The sequence below is a fragment of the Engystomops pustulosus genome, chromosome 8 (genome assembly GCF_040894005.1).
Source record: "Engystomops pustulosus chromosome 8, aEngPut4.maternal, whole genome shotgun sequence".
NCBI lineage: Eukaryota > Metazoa > Chordata > Amphibia > Anura > Leptodactylidae > Engystomops > Engystomops pustulosus.
Genome location: NC_092418.1, coordinates 76103309 through 76125358, shown reverse-complemented (window position 1 = coordinate 76125358; position 22050 = coordinate 76103309). Strand labels below are relative to the sequence as shown.

The 22050-nt window shown below is 38.0% G+C and overlaps 1 protein-coding gene and 1 long non-coding RNA gene across 31 annotated transcripts in view; both read right to left on the bottom strand.

Moving 5' to 3' along the window:
- Positions 1 to 22050, bottom strand: part of UNC80 (unc-80 homolog, NALCN channel complex subunit) — a 116012-nt gene that overhangs the window by 51817 nt on the left and 42145 nt on the right. For 19 of the 30 annotated variants that reach the window (XM_072121306.1, XM_072121311.1, XM_072121315.1 and 16 more), the window contains 7 exons: positions 19006 to 19218; positions 17712 to 17883; positions 11207 to 11340; positions 10783 to 10948; positions 2317 to 2520; positions 1510 to 1607; positions 155 to 355 (listed from right to left, as the gene is read on the bottom strand). In XM_072121306.1, coding sequence (XP_071977407.1) covers positions 155 to 355; positions 1510 to 1607; positions 2317 to 2520; positions 10783 to 10948; positions 11207 to 11340; positions 17712 to 17883; positions 19006 to 19218 — 1188 coding nt within the window. The remainder of the gene's footprint in view (positions 1 to 154; positions 356 to 1509; positions 1608 to 2316; positions 2521 to 10782; positions 10949 to 11206; positions 11341 to 17711; positions 17884 to 19005; positions 19219 to 22050) is intronic. The other 11 variants (XM_072121313.1, XM_072121328.1, XM_072121335.1 and 8 more) reach the window with 4 other exon arrangements.
- Positions 14716 to 16834, bottom strand: LOC140075429 (uncharacterized). Its single transcript, XR_011849415.1, has 2 exons — positions 15707 to 16834; positions 14716 to 15676 (listed from the first exon to the last, which is right to left on the bottom strand). It is a non-coding gene; the product is annotated as an uncharacterized lncRNA (long non-coding RNA).

The following is a 22050-nucleotide window of genomic DNA, read 5'->3' as shown; positions in this document are numbered from 1 at the left end:
CAAAATATTAGCGCTCCTCTGATATATATATAGTGCTTATGGGAACAAAAAGGCAGAGAATACCACAAAAAGTATCAGTACTATGTATTATAATACTTAATAACTAAATTGATATTTCAAGCCAATTCTAAATAAGGAAAGTAAATAAACCAACCTCTTTCACCTTTTTGCCTCTAAGACCAATGCCAATGCCCAGGTTGTCCTCCTTGAGTGAATCTACAGTATCTCCATAGAGCAATTTAATGGCTCTTACCAACCGAGCACATGAACGGCTATGGCGCAGATAGCAGTGTGGGTGGCAGTAATCCACATGGGTACAAATGAAGCTTTGTTGGTTACATATCAGAATCATAACCTGGTAATATCAAATAAGTATATTAATATAAATCTCAAATATCTTGTGCAAATCACACTCTTTTTCTCTTTTATTCATGATTTAACTAAGAAATGACCAATAATTGCAGGTACTATGACACCAAGTAGGGGTGTAATGATCAGAGGGGGTGTGACTGAGACTGGTGTCCTGCAGTTTCTCAGTTCAATATCAGAGCACCTGCCCTGTGAGCTGCGCCCATACAGGCAGAAGACAGACAGTATCGGGGCTTTGCATGCTCATATGTTGTTAAATCCGGCCCGTGGCTGTGACAGCTCATCATGCCCTTGGCTGTGACAGTTCAATATCAAAGCAATAATGTGATGGTCCCCCACCAGCCACGTACAACTGTATCGGTGGTGTCCTGTGAGACAGTTGAATGTTGGAGCAGAACACTCCATGACCTGCCATTATGACTAGCAGTGCTAACTTTGTTAGCAGTGTAAGCTGGCATTACACTTGGCTTTGGTGCGGTAGGCTCTGTGACTATTGGCTACTATAGGACGTTGTGACTATTGGGGCACTGTGACTAATGGCTACGGGCGCACTGACACTCTTGGCTAATGGTTGACACTGGGATTTTTGACTAAAAAGTCACTGTGACTATTTGCTACTGAGTGGGGGCATTGTCTATTGGCTACTGTGTTGGAAGACTACTGGCTACTGTGGGGGCACATACTGGCCATGCTGGTGTCTCATGTTCAGATTTGTGGTTGGCCCCAAAGGGCTGATTGTAGTAGTAATTCTGTATAAATGTAACCACTATATAGCTTGTTTACTTTTATACAGTATGACATTTGGCCCTTTTAAGAAACATTTTAAGCATTATGTGGCTCATGTTGAAAATATTATTTGGGCTTTCTTCAGCTTGACCATACTTGATATCACTGATATCAGGGGAAAGGGTCAGGGAACAAAGGTTTTTTGGATTCCTCCATTAGAAATTTTACCCTGGGGCCCAGAGGACTCTAGTTAGGCCACTGATTCCAAGTGTAGATGTAAAATAATTCAGTTGGGAAGAAGAAATTCCATAAGCAGATTCTTGTGAATTTTCAAAACTCTAATTTTTTTCCACATCCTCTTACCTAATGAAGTTTTTTTGCAAGCCTCATCAATACGTGTTAGAGATTACTTACATGCAACCAAGACATATTACGGTGGTAGCTTTCTTCTGTGCCAATGTTGCTTCCATCAGGCTCAATACTGGGCTCACTGGTGCTCCAAGGGCTCCCTTCTTCTCAAAAACAAACATTAAATAAGCCATAAGCTATTACACAACCAAAGCAATATATAACATTTTTTTATCTAAAGGTCCAGCCATGCACAGATGGTTTCACAACAGAGCGACACAACACATCGACCCAACTCCCACTCCCTGATTACTAGCTGGGGTGGCAAAGACAAGCACATCTATTGGCACATGTCCCCTGTATTCAGGGGGATGGGACAAAAATGGAGAACGAATTCCCTGCATCTCAAAGATGCTGCAAACCATACAACTGATCTGCAATGATCTATGCTGAACAATTATTAACTTTACCAAAAAATGTAGATTTAGGAGAAAATCATTTAACATTGTTTGTATATTCCTGTGTCTTGATTTTGTTGTATATTGTCTCCATTTAACACTGGTACCTTCTTACATAAGCAAAAAAATAAAATAAAATAAAAAAAAAAATATATATATACACACTTATTGTGATTCATGGTGCCCCCACACTATAGTAATGTAGGGCTGTATGTATCCCTATGGGACTATTGTTTTGCTTTATATTACAAAAAGGAAATTAAAAAATGAGTAATAAATGTTATCCCTTCTAACCATTGCTAATCCAGTCAGTGAGGTGTGGGTGCTAAAATTTGCTCTGCCTTGACTGGAATTGAGCATAGGTGTACTCCTTGAATCTACCATGCCCCCCGTTAAAACTTCTTGTCTGTATTACCTATGTCAGTAACAGTATCCCTGCTTTGTGACAGCTGGATGTCCTCATTCTCGGACCCTGAGTCCTGCCGTGTTAGTTTGGTGCTCTTTAGGCTGCCGGCCCGGCGAATGCTGGACAGGGAGCCCCCCTTCTTCACCCGGAAACTGCGGGTTCCTTTAATCTGGAGCAGGCGGGAGCCTCCTATCCTGATCTTCCTGCTGGGAACTGCATTGAAAGAACACAAGAGGAATTGTTTCCCTCTTCTCTTATTGCTTTAATACAGCTTTTTAGATTTTTTATTTCTAACAAACATCTATAATCTAACCTCTCTTCACTTAGATATTAGGAAAAATATTAAATAGTTGGATGAAGAATGTAGTGCAACAACATCTTTAGAAGAAAAAAAATGATAACCAAACAAACTTTGAAGTACAGACATGTTCCAAAATCAGGAAAATTGTGTAACTGTGCGATATAAAGGATAATATAATTTCCTCCTCAACTGTAATGTTGGCTTACTGAATAGTGTAAAACGTCTGGGCTATTATTCCCTTATTAAGCAGAATAACCTGGTCTGTGGCACAAACCGATAGTGCCATCGAGGAATTGTCATTTGTTCTGAGTTTACATGTGTGACACCAGTGTGAACAGAGCCATAGGGACTTTGGTCTTTAAATTATGGTGAAATTTGGTGTTGAATTATGGGGCACATTTACTTAGAACAGCACAAGCTGCACTGTGTAGTGTGCAGGGGGTGCCAGATTCATGATTTCAGGGGGCAGGTTCTTCATGAATCTGGTGCCCTCTGCACTTTTCCGACAGAATGCACCATTTTTTTCTGGTTTACCTTTAACATGGGGTGTGGGAAACAATTCTGTTTGACTTTGCATGTTAAATGTGGTGCACAGTCAGACTGAGCCCCGAAACTTCAGTGTAGAAATTTGTATTGCATGAAGAATAGTGCATTGTGCGCCTTCAATGTGTCTTATGCGCCACAAATGGGTCTCGGAAACCTCTTAAATACCTGTGCAAGCAAGAAGTTTGCGCTGAAAAGAATGTGCAAAGTCTAACAGAAAACTGGCGCGAGCACCTTAGTAAATGTGCCCCTATGTTTTACAAATATATTGACATTTATGCGGACTGCCATTGAACTCTGTGTAAAGAATAACAGTCCGGTCAAAGGGTTAAAGACGGATGGGTCCAGCCAAAGGGTTAAATGACACTTGCACCGCTGTTCTCTATTAAAAATCATAGGAAATATTAAATGATGCCAGACCTTCATGTTTCTGCAAATATCACTATTTTTAATCATGACATTATTGGCCTCCTTTGGAAGTAGGGAACGGTCAGAAAGTGGCGGACAACTTATTGTTAATTGGACAATGGCCATGATGAATTTCAAGCATCAAGGAGGGATATGGGTAGATTTTTATATTCCTGCCTTGTGGTGTTTTTGTTTCAAGCTATGTCTTTGCGGGGCTATGTGAAAAAGGGTGATCATACATAGTGTGCTAATTTTATACTGTTTTATACTGTTTTTGAACTAGTTACATATAGGTTTGTGTGTATACTTTTTAAACAGTATTTCGTATAAATATTCATAATAACTACCCGAAATTACCATAATGTCCTAATATTAGCAGGTAATAGAACTTTTATTTTCTATTAATTTTAGAAAAACACATAAATTGTTCATTTTATATCTCTGTAGGTCTGCATCAGATAAAGCATTTGAATTGGTTCTCCTTCTTAATAAATTATAAACGCACATGTACAGTATATCACATTGCTGTTTATACCATTCATATTCCTCCACCAAACTCGCTTGTAGAATAATAAAAGGAAAATCACTTTGTAGAGATGGAGACCATTATATTCCCATAAGCATTTTGGAAACCCTACCTAGAAGTTGAGTTTGCCTCATCATATTTAAAGAGCATCTGTCAACTATATGTTGTTTTCTTGTGTACAGTTATCAATCATTAACCTTTAGGTTGTGACCATTCTTAGTAAAATATTTGCACATGTTAAATTAAGCCTGAAGCAAGCTTGTCATGCACGTTGTGCAGTTTTATTGGAGAGCTGAAGGTGGAATGAGGAGAGAAGCTGAGCTCTGTGATTTTTATTTAATCCAGCCAAAATCATAAAAACCTAAATTATGACAGGTCTCCAAATAGAAACAGTGATATTTTCACTTGTGATCCCCATTGAAATTGTGACTTTTTGAAATTTTGACATAGTTTTAGAAAGGGGGACTCTGCAGACCAGGGCAGGGAGACCTTAGCCAGCCAAATTTACTATAACCTGTAAATTATATATAACCTATAGAATTTTATGGTGCTGAAATCTACACTGGCCTGGAACTGGCTTGATTTTAATTCCAGGGTACCAGTGCCAAACCAGAATTATTAAGTTATTTTGGCCATCAAATGTCACCTATGCCTGTTATTAAGACTAGGGACAAAACGCAGTTCTGGATACATCAGCATCAATGAGTTTGAATTGCACAAAAGGTTTTCAGACGTGGCTTAATGTTGGGGTAAGACTACACTGTATTACAGAGCAGGGCAAAGGGAAGAACTAGCACACTTAAGAGCAATTGGAGACAGGGCAAATGCAATAAAGTATATTGCCAAATTGAAAATAATAATATTATATAATAATAATAATATTATTAATTAAAAAATGGACACACTAAACATTTGCATCTGCTTTTTCTATAAGCCGCCTAGATACTAGATTGCTCAACTTACTCAACCTCCACAAAAAAATACATTTGATATCTCTGCAGTACAGATGCTAAAAGCTGACTGTCCTTTCAGGCTCACACATTTTGTTACAACATTCATATTGACTACTAACTAACAAAAAAACAAACAATGACTAATTGGAGTTTGTTGTGGGGGGAGGGGGGCTGACAGTCCGGCTCTTCAACCTCCGGCAGATAACAGTCCCCAAAAATCTCTATTAAGGATTACTTTACTAATTAGATTAACTTATATATAAAATTTAGATGAAAATGACATCACCAAATAATAAGACATATGCTACAGATGCTCTTTATAGAATGTGTTATATGCAGGCTATATGTAAGGTTTTTAAAATTTCCATTTCTATCACCATTTATGCCTTTTCTATGATCTGTTGTATCACATGCCGTAATATATTAGTTTGCATTGCATTTACCTAATACAACCAGTTACATTGAAGCTGCAGTAATTGTTTGAAGGAGTTTGATGAAAGGACATGTATATGTGGGGTATAAACTTTACATGTAATTGTCAGCTGCTCAGTAAACTTTTTGTACCTTTTTTTTTTACAAGTATTAGGTTTAAAAAATTTACAGAATCAGCCTCTATCACACGTATTGCAAAAAGATATACAAACATTAAAAAATAGATATAAAAAAATAGATATAGGCCTGTAAAAGACAGCACCACAGAATCCAAATTAAAAAAAAAAATAAGACACCACTCACCTAAAATGGACAAAAAGTGGCACAATACAGATTTATATGTACTGGACGTACTCTGACCTCCGCTCACATCTCATTTATTAGCAATTAATGGATAAACAGATTGTTCAAAATGGTTCACACAACAAAACTTTAGACAATTCAGTTTACAGACATTGTATTTGGAGGCCAGAGAGGTTGGCAATGATGTTAACCAACTTTACAAGCAATGGAATCTGTGAGAAGCGGCTATTGTCATAACATAGATACACAGGAAATATCATGTGAACAACCACAGCACAATTTTAACATAGCTAAAATCTTAGAAAACTATATACAGTACATACTACAAAAAATATTCTTAAAAGTTGACGAAAAACTAAACAACCACTTTTTAAAGGGAACCTGTCAGCAGCAATTGGCCTAATAAACCACTACCAGTATGTTGCCAAAAAGCTGAACACCTTCCCGATCATGTTTCCTTCATGACCCAGTTATGGTGGTGTCATCCAGAAAATCAGTTTTGAAGTGATGTAAACTAGTTGTATAAAGTCAAGGAGGCAGAGATTTTAACATTGAAGTAATGCTCTCTGTTCCACAGAAAGCCCCCATCACTGTAATTGATGGTCCTGCATCCAAAAACATCACTAAACAGATTTCCTGAAGTCATATGCACAATGTCAATCACAGAGGAGGAGGCGTTCAGAGTTCCTTACCTTGACTTCAAAGTTAAACTCTCCGCCTCCTTTTAAATGTACGTCTTATACAATTTACATCTCACTTCAAAGTTAATTTATCAGATGATGCCATCACACTGGACCATGAATGAAACAAAAACTAGAAGGTATTACACTGTGCGACAATATACTGTTAGTGGTTTAGTAGGTCAATTGCTGATGACAGGTTCCCTTTAAGGTTTTCTAAACATTTTTAACTGATGGCCTACCTCTTATGATCAGTCTTTAATGACCCATCAATTAGGGTCTCAATCAGAAGAAAAACATAGGAATACCCACCAACGCAATGTGCATACAAGTATGGCTGTGCCTTGTACTTAACCAACATTACAATCCAATAGTTATAAATAGTAACCAGAAGTACCCATTGGTCAAATAAAACTTAACCTTTACTAAAGATATTTAATAAACAAATGCGTTTGCACTTTTTATTTTTTTTATTTACAAGGAATATTCACATGGGATATTTAAAAACAGGCGGTAGAAGTGATATTGTGAGAGAATGAGGTGCTATTCCTTTCTTCCTATAGAGGCTTTGGGACAGTTCACTCCACATATTCATTTAGGACAGTACCATAGATGGGGACTAGTGGGCACTTTGTAGAGCCAGACGGGTCCCTCAGATTGAGGATTGATCAATATTGATTAGAGTCTATTTACTGACAATGGGGCACATTTACTTACCCGGCCCATTCGCGATCCAGCGGCGCATTCTCTGCACAGGATTCGGGTCCGGCCGGGATTTATGAAGGTAGTTCCTCCGCCGTCCACCAGGTGGAGCTGCTGCGCTGAAAATCATCTCAACGCGCCGGAATGCACCACCTCGGACCAGGTGAAGGTAAGCGCTTCCCGAGCTACACTTTTTCGGTATTTAAATGCGGCGGTTTTTCCGAATACATCAGGTTTTCGTTCGGCCACGCCCCTCGATTTCCGTCGCGCGCATGCCGGCGCCGATGCACCACAATCCGATCGCGTGCGCCAAAATCCCGGGGCAATTCAGGTACAATCGGCGCAAATCGGAAATATTCGGGTAACACATCGGGAAAACGCGAATCGGGCCCTTAGTAAATGACCCCCAATCTGTTAGCACTGATGATAAAGCTTATTGCACACAACCTAACTCCCCTTCCATAGCTACCAAACACTTACTGCACACTATACTGTTCCCTATAGATGACTAATTTGCTCATAAAAACATAGTTGCTGCAGCTATACCAGTTTTTATATTTTGTATGATCACTCAACACATCTGAATTATTGTAAAATAAATACACAAACAGCCCCCCGACATGTTTCGCTAACTCATGACATCCTCAAAGGGTATCGGGCTGTACTCGTGGTATGCTCAGGCAGTATCGGGGGTGTACTTGTGGCTTTCTCAGGGGGTATCAGGGCTGTACTCATGGCTGTCCTCAGGGGGTATCAGGGTTGTACTCATGGCTGTCCTCAGGGGGTATCAGGGTTGTACTCGTGGCTGTCCTCGGGGGTATCAGGGCTGCACTCGTGGCATCCTCAGGCTATATCAGGGCTGCACTCGTGGCTGTCCTCAGGGGGTATCAGGGCTGCACTCGTGGCATCCTCAGGCTATATCAGGGCTGCACTCGTGGCTGTCCTCAGGGCTGTCCTCAATAGGGTATCAGGGTTGTTCTCGTGGCTGTCCTCAGGGGTATCAGGGCTGCACTCTTGGCATCCTCAGGCTGTATCAGGGCTGCACTCGTGGCTCTCCACAGGGGGTATCGGGGCTGCACTTGAGTATCTCCTTAGGGGGTATCACGGCTGCACTCATGGCGGTCCACCGGGGGTATCGGGCTGTACTCGTGCTGTCCTCAAGGGGTATTGGGGCTTTACAGTATATTCTCTCACAGTATCACTACTACTACTACTGCCTGGTTATAAATATCCATTTCCAAGTGAACAAAAGTAGAATCGCATTTACCAATGTTCTCGTGTACATGGGGAGGGTAGGAGACATGCAGGACATCACATGGTTACAAGTGTCTGCTACCCTCCCCGTGTACACATTTTAGTATGTGAGTATTTTTCTAATAAAGGAACAAACAAGAAGACCATTGTTGAGTGCCATTCTATTTTTTCTTAACTTTAAAATGGACATGACCTCATGTTTTGAATAGAGCACCAGCACGGTACCACAAGCCCTGGTATGAATTTCTGCAAGAGTTCATGAAAAACATACACAGATACCCACAGGCTCGAGCAGTGACCACTCATGCCCTGTTCTCTTTCTTTTTCACAAGAATATATATTGTTTTTAAACCTCCCATATGAATATTCCTTGTATATAAATAAAAAGTACAAACGCATTTGTTTATGAAATATCTTTCATAAAGGTTAAGTTTTATTTGACCAATGGGTTCTTTTGGTTACTATTTACTAACTATTGGATTGTAATGTTGAGTTATGGACCCAGTCAAAACTAAGAGGTCTAGTGTATACCTCACCCAACGGTTATGCTAAACACAGTCCCACTTATATGGCCATCATTGTGCCAGATATGGCATACTGTTTGGGGATGAGACAGGCATATGACCAATGTAATTATATAATAGATTATATAAAATTACGTCTACAGTGAAAAGATTTGTGACTTCTGTAATGATATAACAAACCCTATATCTGCCATTGTTGAAGAGAGTGTAATGTGTATAGAAATCTATAAACATTAAGGTCATCTTGAACAATGTAGTGGTGCAGTGGTGGAGATTATGTTTGTTCACATAGGTTACACTATAACACATTTACAGTAGACACACGGATTATCAGGACCTATTTAACAACTCTATATCACAGGGCTTTTTACTATACTTTAATGCTTGACATGCCCAAATATAGTAATACACAGGGGCAAACATACAAAATTTTCAGGTTGAATATGTTTACCGTCACTAAATTAAATTAATTTCATTTGGTTTAATTTGGTCATGAAAATACATTAACTTTACTAAATAAAAGCTAATACTATACAGGTGAGTCCTTCCTTCCTTTCATCTTGGCTTGATCTATTCTAAGGCGAATGGCACCTCCTCCTTCTCTATAACATGCTGCCTATAGATAGAACACTATGCACGGGTAAGGCTGTATTCAGACTAACGTATGGGGGACGCATTTACAGCTGCAAGCTTGCGGCCATACAAGTCATCCCCCAAAGATGGCAATGGGTGCACAGAACGAGCGGTCCGCATGTCATGTATTTCTATGCAGAACACTCTATGCAAAACACTCAGCACACACTGCTGAGTGGTACTAAGACATTTCAAGGCCTCCCCAACATGTTTTGCCATTACAGATGTCATCAGGGATTTCAGAGAAAATCTTGTCAAGAGGCTTAACGCCTTCTAGATCATGTTTCCTTCATGGCTCAAAATGGTGGCATCACCATGAAAATAAAACTTTGAAGTGAGATGGAAATCAGTTGAATAAAGTCATGACGGTGGAGAATATAACACTGAAGTCAAGCTCACCCAACCTCTAAATGCATCCACTCCTGTTTGACACCATGGAGGTGGTGAGTGATGTCTCTGGATGGAGAGCCATCAGTAACGGTGAATGAAGCATTCTGAGGTGGTGAGAGCTTGACGACAGTGGTAAACTCTCAGTCTCCCAGACTTTACACAACTAATTGTTGTTCAGCTTCTTGACAACATGCTCTTAGTTATTTATCATATCAATTTGTGTTGACAGGTTCCCTTTAATAAGAACAATTACTTTGCATGGCAGAGGATTTTTGTCATGGTAGGCAAAGCTTATGTACTAGTCATGGGGGGATGGGGATGGTTGATAATGTGGTAAATGCTCGAGCATGCAAAAATACAAGAAAATTAGTCAAATTAGTCTGATACAATTATAAATGCATAGAATGAAACTATTACAAATAGAGCTGAAGAGAAGTCACATATTTCAATTAATTTAATGGTCTGTTAAATGGTCATAAAATTAATAGCACAATTTTCTAACCCTGGAAAGTAATCTAAGCAAACCCAAATTTTTGTGTACAAAAAATAACCCCTTACCAAGAAATCTGGAGTAGGGTTATTCACATCTTAGCCTTCTTATATCTGAGATGGGAATAGGCCTAAGGTGGTCTGGGGTTTTAGAGACTGCGGTCGGAAGGAAATTTCCAAATATTCCCATGGTTATATCCTTTTTACATTGCTCTTTTTGTTTTGTTTTGTAAAGTTATTTTGATCATTTTGTAAGAAAATACATTCAAGATTTTATATGTCCGAATCTCTACTCCACAAAAATCTACACTTTATACACAGACAAATAATATCATACCTTTCTTTTCCTCACATCCTGTGTCCGATTTTAAAGTGTGGCTGCTGCTGTGTAGGGAATCTTTAGCATCTTCATTTTCATCTAATATACCAGCAAAGCTGATCTTCCTCTCATACCGATGCCGATCCATCTCAGGATCCAAACGCAGTCGGCAGGTCTCTAGATCCTTTAAATTATAAGATGTAAGGTTGTAACTTTAATCTTCAAAACTTAAAAGGTTTTTATGTAGCAATGGATAACGTAAGGGTTGGGGTCAGTTCTTTTATATCAATATTTGTTTTAGTTTTTTTTTACCAATTTTGCTGTCTTATATAAAAACAGCCAGTGCACTTGCAACATAACTGTATGCATTATGTTATTAGAATCACATAACAATGAAAATAATCTAAGAAACATTTACATGAGATTTTTGCATTTCACATACCACAAGTGGTTCAGCCCTAGGCCTTGGAAGACATGGGAAGGTTTCCCTTAAGAAGGTGGTGATTTCCAGAAGTAGTTGACATGCGGACATCTTCAGTGCAAAAGGACAGCCACACTTTGTTGGATTTACAGAACCTACAAATTAATATTTTCGGTAAAGTGAGCAGAGGATGCCCATAAGTTAAGCGTTACATACCAGCTGAAGACGGACCTTACCAGACAGCCAATACCAGAGACCATCCATCATGGGTCAGCCACGGGTCTTATTTACAGATATATAACGCCCATAATTTTTTTGCCAGATTAAAAAATGGTATAATTCATTACTAGTTACATCTCTGAATAGGTCATAGACAAAATATATAATCAGACCAATTTAATTTCGTCCTTTTTTGGTTTTAGGGAAATTCCCACCAAACTAACTTGTATAACTTATAAATAAGGAATTTTACCACTTTTATGATAAAAAAATCTTGGCATCTTTATTTCATAATTTAACCAAAAATAGAAAAATTACATATATTGCACAGTGACATTTGGTAAAAATGGTCCCTCCTGAGAAAGCAACAGGAAAAAAGCGCGTGAGACGGCAGCCAGACAACAAAGGTATTCACTTTTCTAAGAACAATACAAATATGTTTAATCAATATTGCCTTGAACTTTGAGACAAACCTTGTGCTAGCAATTTATGAGAAAGCATAGAAAACAATAAATAAAGGTAGAATGCTAAGAACTTTATTCTTGTGAGCTGCCTTATCCCCCGCTTACTTGGGACCATTTTTATCATATGTGACTGTACAATATATGTAATATTTCCGTAGTTTTTTTAAAATTATGAAATAAAGATGTAAAGATTTTTCATCATAAAAGTGGTAAAATTCCTAATAAAATATATAATCTGTTAAAAAGAATTTATATACATAAAGAATAAAATAAAGTATCCAAGTGTCCAGTTTCCCATCTCAAAGGCTCCAAATGACCCATTTTACTTAAAATAAACTATGAAACCTCTAAAAACTTTCTTTAAAACCAATGATAATTGATCGCTGGTATGGTAAAACCATCTGCACCGTCAGTAGTTCCTCCCTGTCTTATGAGAAGTCAATTCTTAAGTAAAAGGACTTGATTTAATACCTCCATAAATTTGGTCACAGAATCCTTGTACATGGAGGATTAAATCAGCATCTGCTTTCATTGTTTGGGATTCACAGGGGTCTAAAACTGAAGCAACACTATGCTTTAGCTACAGACCAGACTCATGTCTGATTGCACATTTTAGTTAGTTAAATATGTATAGGATACAGACATGAGAAAGGAAATAAAAAATACAAACAAAAGGCAACCTAAAAGAATAATATAAAGCAGGGGAATTTGGAGTGAAATTAACATTTAAAATAAAATAATGGGCCGGTGGGAGCGAAAAAGTAATGGTTTTGCAAACACTGAACAGTTACTTCTTTATTTTCTTGTACATTGGTTAATAGGTTTCAAGACATTTTCTGTACAATTATGGTTATTCTTTTCATGTAGTTTTACGTATATTCATGAAATTTGATATTATTGCCATAATTGAACAGTATTTTAGTTATGCCCTGAAACGTAACACAACACATGTTGAGAAGCTGCTTAGTTCACTTCATTGCCTGAAGTTTTAGTTTAGTGGGGTGATTTATGTGTTATGATGGTTATATGAGAACACTGCCTTCTATGCAGGGCATATCCCTCACAAGTAGGTTCATATGACATACAACGTAGACCAGTGATTCCAAACCTTATTACCATTGACATTTTTGCCACCCCAGAAGAAACTTCCATCCTTACTTTGAAGAAAGGTATCATAGGGACCCCATTATATAATTCATACACAGGTCTAGCTTTTGGTTAAGAATGAAAGTATTCTCTGCCTATTGCAAAAGGGACAGGAATTCTATGGAATCCCTCGTCAGTACAGATGAGCTGACTCGCCCTTCAAGTTCCGGTTCAGCGGTCGGGTTCAATTAGACCTGGACATATTGGCGGCTGAACAGTCAAATAGGGGCAAATGGAAGCCCCTAACAACTATCCATGGCTATGACTGGCCAGGGGTGTCCCCCGTCTTTTTTCGCTCATCTCTGCTCATCAGGTCTCCAGAAAACCTTGGATTCTAAAAAAGCTAGCCTTAGAAACACTGATTTGTAAATTGCATATAAATCAAATTAGCAGTGTTCAAGTAGTCCACATATGGTCAGCAATTGCAGAATAGTGATCTGTGACTACAGTGTAGCTAATTTATAAGTCTAAGGTAGTCAGCGAGGCACCCTAATCTCATTATAGTTTCAGCCTGGAACATAAGACCAGCTTGAAGCAATGATGATACAGGGATGATGTCTACCTAAGACTAGACACTGTAGCTGAAAAGGAATCACAGATTGCACCAAGGACCAAAAGGCTATTACATACAAAGTACTTCTCGGTAAAAAATGTATGGTTTTTGTATACAATTATGTCAAGTCTCTAATGATTTGAAAGTGATCAGTAATGTTTTTTTTGATGATTTTGATAACCATATATACACCCAATATATACACAAATAGTATTGAAATGATCATTGGTGGAAAGAAGAGGCTCTCATCAGAAACACAAGTCATAGAGAAAACCTCAACTTAATCAGCAGATTTTGACATTCCCTGCATGCGATAGAGGTCAGAAAAGTGGAATCAGAGGAGGTAGCAGCTTTTTCTCTGCAAATCATCAGCTCTATAACCCAAACCAAGGTAGTTGGGAAGAAAGTGTAACTTCCACTGTTCCATCTACTTTACCCAAGACTCAATGCAATGAAGCAATGATTATGCAAAGAGATGTGTTTAGGAGGCACTATGGCTATGATATACTATGCCATACATAGAAATGTGTGAAAGGTACATATGTACAGTAAAGGTATGATACTTATTTTAGTTGAACAATTTTGCAATGCACCTTCACAATAAATCCAAGTATCTGTTTTCACATATGAACTGCTGTCGAGCCAGCAGCATAATTTAAAAAATACATAATTCTCTTTGTTATAATATGTAAGCCGCCATGTAGTACAAATATGTAAGCCGTCAGGTAGTACTAATATGATTTCTTGCACTACATAAAACAGCTGTTTCTGTACATTGTTGAATAAGCCAGCTTCTCAATATGTTTAAATAGGAAGCATGCAAATAGGAAATAATAACATGTAAATAGCATGCAGCATTCTACAGAATATCTTTTTAATCATTCAGAAAAATGCAACCAGAATGTGTACATAGAGGTTGTCAGTGTTCCATGTAATTCTCTATGCACAGTTATCATTTTTATATAGATATATATTCTTAAATTTAAAATATAAACTCTTAACATTTTCATGTAGGAAAAAAAACTACATTGTAGAACTGGTCTGGTTGCACATCTGACATATATTGTTACATAAACATAATAAAAACATAAAAAGCCATTACATGGACAACATAATGAGCATATAGTGGTCACTTTAACGTCAACAAAATTTCAAGGTTGTTCACACTTTGTTTTTTTGGTGGTAGAATTTGAAGCATGATCCAGATGTTTTTTTTTTACATCTATTTATTTTTATAGTTTTAGCATCAGATTGATAGGATTTCACTTTATTCTTATCATTATTTAGACATTTAGGGGGTTATTTATTATACGCCCGCACTCATGCTCTTGATGTTCTGGCCTCTTAAGTATCTAGCGGGGTCCTGCGCAGAGTTTATCTCTACGCCAGGCTGGATCGGCATGTGAAATTCACAGGTTTCAGTGAGTGCTCAGGGGCAGGGACAGGAAGGCCCCGCACAGGCCCACTCTCCGCCGGCCACACCCACTTCAATGCCACCCCTCTTCACGATCTAATGGCGTGAAGGTGGCGGATTGGGGAAAATAACTGAAAGTGCTAGTGCAACTAAAGTCTATTCTGGAGCACATGTAGGGGATAGAATAGTATGGGTTGCCAAAAACTCAATAAACTTAGATGCCATATATATCACCCTCTGAATTAGACAGGGCAAAGTCCCAGACTACAGATAAATTACCTGCATAGAACCTGCCACAAAAAACTAATCTTGCTTATACAGGCGGTCCCCTACTTAAACACACTCGACTTACATACGACCCCTAATTACAAACGGACCTCTGGATGCTGGTAATTTATTGTTCTTTAGTCCTAGGCTACAATAATCAGCTGTAACAGTTATCAAATGTGTCTGTAATGAAGTTTTAGTGTTAATCCTGATTCTTATGACAACCCAACATTTTTAAAATCCAATTGTCACAGAGACCAAATAAGTTCTGGCTGGGATTACAATGATAAAATATACAATGATAAAATATACAAATTCAATTTAAGAACAAACCTACAGACCCTATCTTGTATGTAACCCGGGGACTGCCTGTATTGTAATCCACCCTCCTTTTATCAGCCAAAGATTCTGCATTTAGCACATTTAAACTGAAAATATTGGTAATGATAGAATATCACATGCTTTGTCTAAAATGTCTTGTGCCACATTTAATAAGGCATTTAGAGTATTTTTTGGCATTTTTCTAACCAGTCAGACTAAGGAGATGTTACCTCTAAAAAAGCAGCACAGTCTCTGGGAAAGGGGGCATGGCCGAGCATGTAAAAGCCTTTGCCGAAAAGACACACTAACATCGGGGTGCACAGTTTAGACTAACCAAAAGTAGGTTTAAAGTGGAACTCCACATTCATACACTTAGCCAAAATGTAAAATTGCAGTGATAAATCTGGTGCAGGAATAGACTATTGTGGTCTAGATCCACATTGATGCACCCTGCGACACATTGATAAATTCCCCCTATAGTGTGCATTAGATTTAGGCTGCAAAGCCTCTAGCAGATGTAAGAAATAGGCACAGGCGGATCTGTGAGAACATACCTTGATTATGCAAGTACTATTTAGTGTATAAGATTACACTAATCTTTTAATGAATTCATATTATTTCAAACAATGTCTGCAGAGATTTCTGGCCTCCATTATGTAATGATAAAAACAGGCACTATGGTGCGGGGATATCAAATGGGTGATTTCCCCATAAATTATAGGGCATTATTACATTTTTGTTTACAGACTATATTGCACTTTGATAGGTCCATAACACTTCATGCTATCCAATAGTACAGCCTGAACAGCCACCAATCCAACAAATTGAAGCCCCATGCAACTAGCCATGGCTATGACTGGCTAAGGGGGACAATCATAACCATGGTTAGATGCAAGGTGCTGCCAATCTGGCATTATGTCCGGGTCCCGTGGCCGAACCCAAAAGTGGACATTGGGTCCGCTCATCTCTAATGATGGGTGATATGTGAAGCTCATCTCTACCATCTGACTCATCAGTAAATAAAATAAAATGGGCTAAACATCTGGTTCATACAACTCAATTGTAGAATTTTGTAGTTTTAGGCTTTTTGATTTGCCAGCCATAAAACAAATGATTTGTGAGTTAAAGTAAGCAGATATATTGTGTTGTAACATTGCATAAGCTTTTTATTACTTTAATCTAAAAATCAATGCTAACTAGAAAATGTTGACATCCAAGCCATTTTCTAGTCAGATACAATGAACTGTTGACACACATATGGCCAAGGCATTATTTTTATTTTATTTTTTTTTATTTTATTCATTTTTTTTTTTTTTTTTCAATTTAAAGTTTTGATCAACAAATAAACATTTTGTTCATAATGCCTTGGAAATATATGTAGACAGACTGCACAGAAAAAGAGCCTTAAAGACATAACATAGTATTTTCCACAGAGCAATAAGGCACACAGTATAGACCCATCTGGACACAAACAGATGCTGCACTTTAGGTTAGGGGGAATGCAGAAGCTATGAATAATTTACATTGTAATCTTTATTCCTTTTCATATGGGAAATAAAGATCACATATCTCATTGATATAATTTTTGGGCATACTCTTTGAAATCAGCTGCTGCTTTTTGCCTAGAGATTGTTGGGTAAAAACCAATGTGTCGTAGAATGTAAATAGTATCAAAGTGTACCTACAAAAGTAGTGGTGCAATTATACATTCTGTTTTCTAGAAAACCCAACAATTTCCAGTTTGTTTTCTAAATTATACATCAAAATTAGCATAGATAGATAAAAGAGTTTAGAAAACTTTACCTCAGTATGATATCCAAGGATAAACTTTGGGGACGCCTCTATTACTCTGCTACCAAAGGCACGTGCAAAGAGTTCTGTGCATACAGCCTGTGTGTAGGATTGCCACCTGCATCTTGGTCACTCATTACAATCTAGCCATACCATAGTCTTTATAATAGGTCAAGAGTACCTGGCCTCCTAGCCTTTTCTTTTATACTGTGTGACCCAGTATAGATAATATGGCTGGCTGATCTGACGTGAGATGCAAGGAACAGGTGATAAACCTGTCTAAAATATCCAAGCAAGAATTATCAAGTAAAAAGAATGAAAATAGAGTGCTCCTAAAGCAGAGTTCCTTACAAGCAGGGTTTCTTGTAGTAAAGGGATTCTCCTTACTGTCATCTAAAAAGTCTTCTTCCTCATCCTCTTTCCTCAGTCTTCTCTTGGTTTCTTCATCATAGATAAGTCCCAGCAGATTGGCTGGACTTTCACTTTCACTGTGACATATCTCATTAAGTCGGGCGCCTATCACCTGAAAGATGATTAATGATATGCATCTAATAATTATATAATTAGCATCCCAAATTGTAGATTTTAGGCATCTACAGTGATGTGATTTGGTAACTCAAACAATATGGTGGTTCTTACAAATATTTTTTAGAAGGAGGTGATGTACCTATTATCTATATAGATCTGGGGTAAACAACTGTTTCAGTTGTTTTGGCCACCAGGCTGAACCAGTAAAAAGGTCCACAATAAAATTTAGGCTCAGTTCACAAATGCGTTCATAAACAGCTGAAAAAAAAGTGCAGCAGCTCAAATCTTGTTGTCTACTAATAAAAGGAAATAGTAACGGATTCCTTTCTAAGTTGCCACACATAGGTCACGCAGGAGCCCCCAGTCTGCTAGTACACGGAGAGCCAAAAATGGTCAAACACTGCTCCATTGGTACTCACCTATTCTCGCTCCATGTAGCATGCCTGTCCTTTCCTTCCTGACATGGGAAATACATGTAAACAGACACCAGACACAGAAAAGCTTATCTGTACCCTTAAAGGGAACCTTTCATCAGAAATTGGCCTAGTAAACCACTAGCAATATGTTGTCAAGCAGCTGAGCAGCTTCTAGATGATGTTTCATTCAAGGCCTGGTGTGGTAGAATCATCCAGAAAATCAACTTTAAAGTGAGATGTAAATTGGTTTTATGAAGTCAAGAAGGCGGAGACGTTAACTCTGAAGTCAAGCTTTCCCTGCCTTAAAATAACCCCTTGATCTTGTGTCCAGGGACATTATTGATCAGATATCCTGAAGTCCGCTGCATGCTGTCAATCACATGGTAGGTTTTCAGAGACAGGAAAGCTTAACTTTAATGTTAAACTCTCCGCCTCCCTGACTTTATACATCTAACTTACATCTCACTTCAAAGCTGATTTACTGATTGATCCCACCAGGCTGGACCATGAAAGAAACATGACCTAGAAGCTGTTCAACTGCCTGACAACACTGGGATTTCTGATGACAGGTTTCCTTTAAAAATGCTAAGTGAACCTATAGCTTTTTTACAAAGTGCCACTAGTTTTGTTTAAATATATAGTAAAGCATGCTTAAACTTACCAGCATATATAAAAAACAGCAACTAAAAATACCAACTTACATCTCCCCACTGGTAGAAGAGCTTGGCTGCATTCCACTGCAGCTTCTGGTTTCGTTTATTGCCCACAATAGGGGAGCGACCTCGTGAAAGACCTTTCTTGGCAATGTTCACATGATGTCCTTTCATCCATTCTGGCCAATTCCCTCGATTACATCTGTGTACGAAACGGGCACACTCTAGGAAGAGGGCTGCCCTGGCCACCACCGGAGCTTCCTACCATAGGCAGACAAAACATTAAAAGATTAATAACCAGTTTTATGAAAGGAAAGAATTGTAGGATGTAAATATTGATGTACTATTTATTATTATTATTAATTATTGCACCTTCTGTATATACTGCAGATTTCTTTCAAGTTTTTTTTTGAATGCCAAAACACTGAACAGACATTGGAAATCAGAAGATATACTTAGTGTAGTGATAGTATATCTAAAATGTCCTTTAACCACTTAAAAACACAGACATTTTGGGGCATATTTAAACTTGTTGAAATATTTTAACTTGATTTTGAGGCTGTTTTTTTTAAAGATTTTACTGCATGTTAGTGGTAAATGTTGGTTGATAAATGTTGCCTTTATTTAAAAAAAAATGGGCAAAATATTAGAAGAATTTGCCATTTTCAAATTTTTTAGTGTTCACTTTTGTGTATTTTTGTCTTTGTGTATGTGTTTTTCCATTAACACCTTCTGGTCTAAGCCATTTTAGGGCCTTAGGACCAGGCCTTATTTTTAAAATTTTCCCTGTGTCATTATAGGAGGTTATAACTTTGTAACGCTTTAATAAATCCCGGGGATTTTGAGATTGTTTTCTCATTGCACATTGTATTTCAAATTAGTAGAAAAATTTTGATGATATCTTTTGTGTTAAGTTATGAAAAAAAAAATTTTCATTTTCAAAGTTCAAAGTTTTCTGCTTTTCAGGCAGATAGTCATAGCACCCAAGTTACTTTATAACTAACATTTTCCGAATGTCTGCTTTATATCGACGTGGCTTTTTATGCAACCTCTTTCTTTTTTAGGTTGTTAGGAGGATGTGGATGCAATTTTTCTCATTTTTATGAAAATCTCGAAAACCCTTATTTAGAGGCACCTGCTCAGCTTTAAGTGATTGTGAGAAGCCTAAATAGCAGTAAAACCCTGTAAATTACAGCATTTTAGAAACTGCACCCTTCAATGTGTGAAAAATGTGGCTAAAAAAATCATTAATTCTTCAGCATTTTTTTTCCCAGACATTCACCGTACCATAAAAATAATGGGGCAAATTTACTTACCCGGTCCATTCGCGTTCCAGCGGCGGCTTCTCCGCTCTGGATTCGGGTCCGGCCGGGATTTAATAAGGTAGTTCTTCCGCCGTCCACCAGGTGGCGCTGCTGCGCTGAAAGTAAACTCATCGCGCCGGAATGCACCGAGCTGGACCAGGTGAAGGTAAGCGGTCCTTATGCGACACATTTTCGGTTTTTAAATGCGGCGGTTTTTCCGAATACGTCGGGTTTTCGTTCGGCCACGCCCCCCGATTTCCGTCGCGCGCATGCCAGCGCCGATGCGCCACAATCCGATCGCGTGCGCCAAAATCCCGGGGCAATTTAAGTACAAGCGGCGCAAAACGGAAATATTCGGGTAACACGTCGGGAAAACGCGAATCGGGCCCTTAATAAATGACCCCCAATGTGTTCTCTTTATTCTATGGGTCATCAGGATTACGGCAATACCCCATTTATATGGCTTTTTAATGGTTAACTTGTTTTGCAGAATATAGAATTCTTTTTTTGAGAAATTTGCTTATTTTTGCATAGCCATGTAACAATGGGCAGAACATTTATATTTTTTTGTTTTAGAGCTTATTTTTTGCAGTACAAGCTATACTTTTTCTTGGTATCATGTTGGGGTAAATGTTACTTTTTGATCCCCTTTTATGCACTTTTTATGAGGTCAGATGTGAAAATTTTTTGTGTGTGTTTTTTTACGGTGTTCACTGTACTGGTTCAGTGACAATTTTATTTGATTGTATGGGTTGTTACAGACGTTATGATACCCAATGCTGTGGTTTTTTTGGTGATTTTTCACTTTTTAATGTTTTATTTGATTATTGCATGGGATGGGGACTTCAGGGGACTTTTATTCTTTTTAATAATTATTTTAATTGCACTTTTAAAAAAACAAAAACAAAAAACTTTTTTTCACAGTTTTATTTTGTCCCAGGGTGGGACATGAACAAGTGATCAAAATGTATTGCAGAATATTACATAGTCAGCCTATGCATTCTGCACAGCCTAATAGCTGCACTGTTAGATTGTGCAGAGTGCACAATCCTAACAGGCTGCTACTGAAGGCAGCCCTGGGGTCTTTATCCGCCCAGGGGCCTCCTGAAACCTGGAGCCGACCCTGAATTAACACCTCTATAATAATGTATGCATCCCAGCTGTCTATAGTGAGATGTGATTACATTCTAGTTATATCTGCACCTAGTAAATTATGGAAAAAGTAAATGATCTCCTAAGAGATCTGCCTGGCAGATTGTGTCATAAATCATGGTGTGCACAATTCATCAATTGTAAGATGCCTGAGTATATTAAAGTGTTGTATCACATTTTCAACTGCAACCGTTACAGTTAGGCCACTGTATGTCGGTATACAGACATGGTGACTGGTATACATATTTTAAGAAATACATCTTTCCTTCTTGCAATTTATTCTTCATCTTACCTGGTGTTTGAAGAAGAGACAAGGAAAGGATGAAGATATGAGATAATGGATAGAGATGGAATCACAGGACACAGAAACAAATCACAAATGGAGAGGAATGAACCAGACGATGGAAAGCTGAAAATAACCACAAATTGCCACAGTCAATCATGACAACAGGTTGCCAAATATCTACTGAAAAATTGGTGGGATACAAAATTTAAGACCTAATCAGCAAAATAAGTTAGTAAAGCAAGAACACATATACATTCTATAAGCAACTACTGCGTGTTACAAATTTAATTAAATTGTATTTCACATGTAGCTCAGACTTGTACTTCTTGTGTATGGAAATGAATAGTCAAT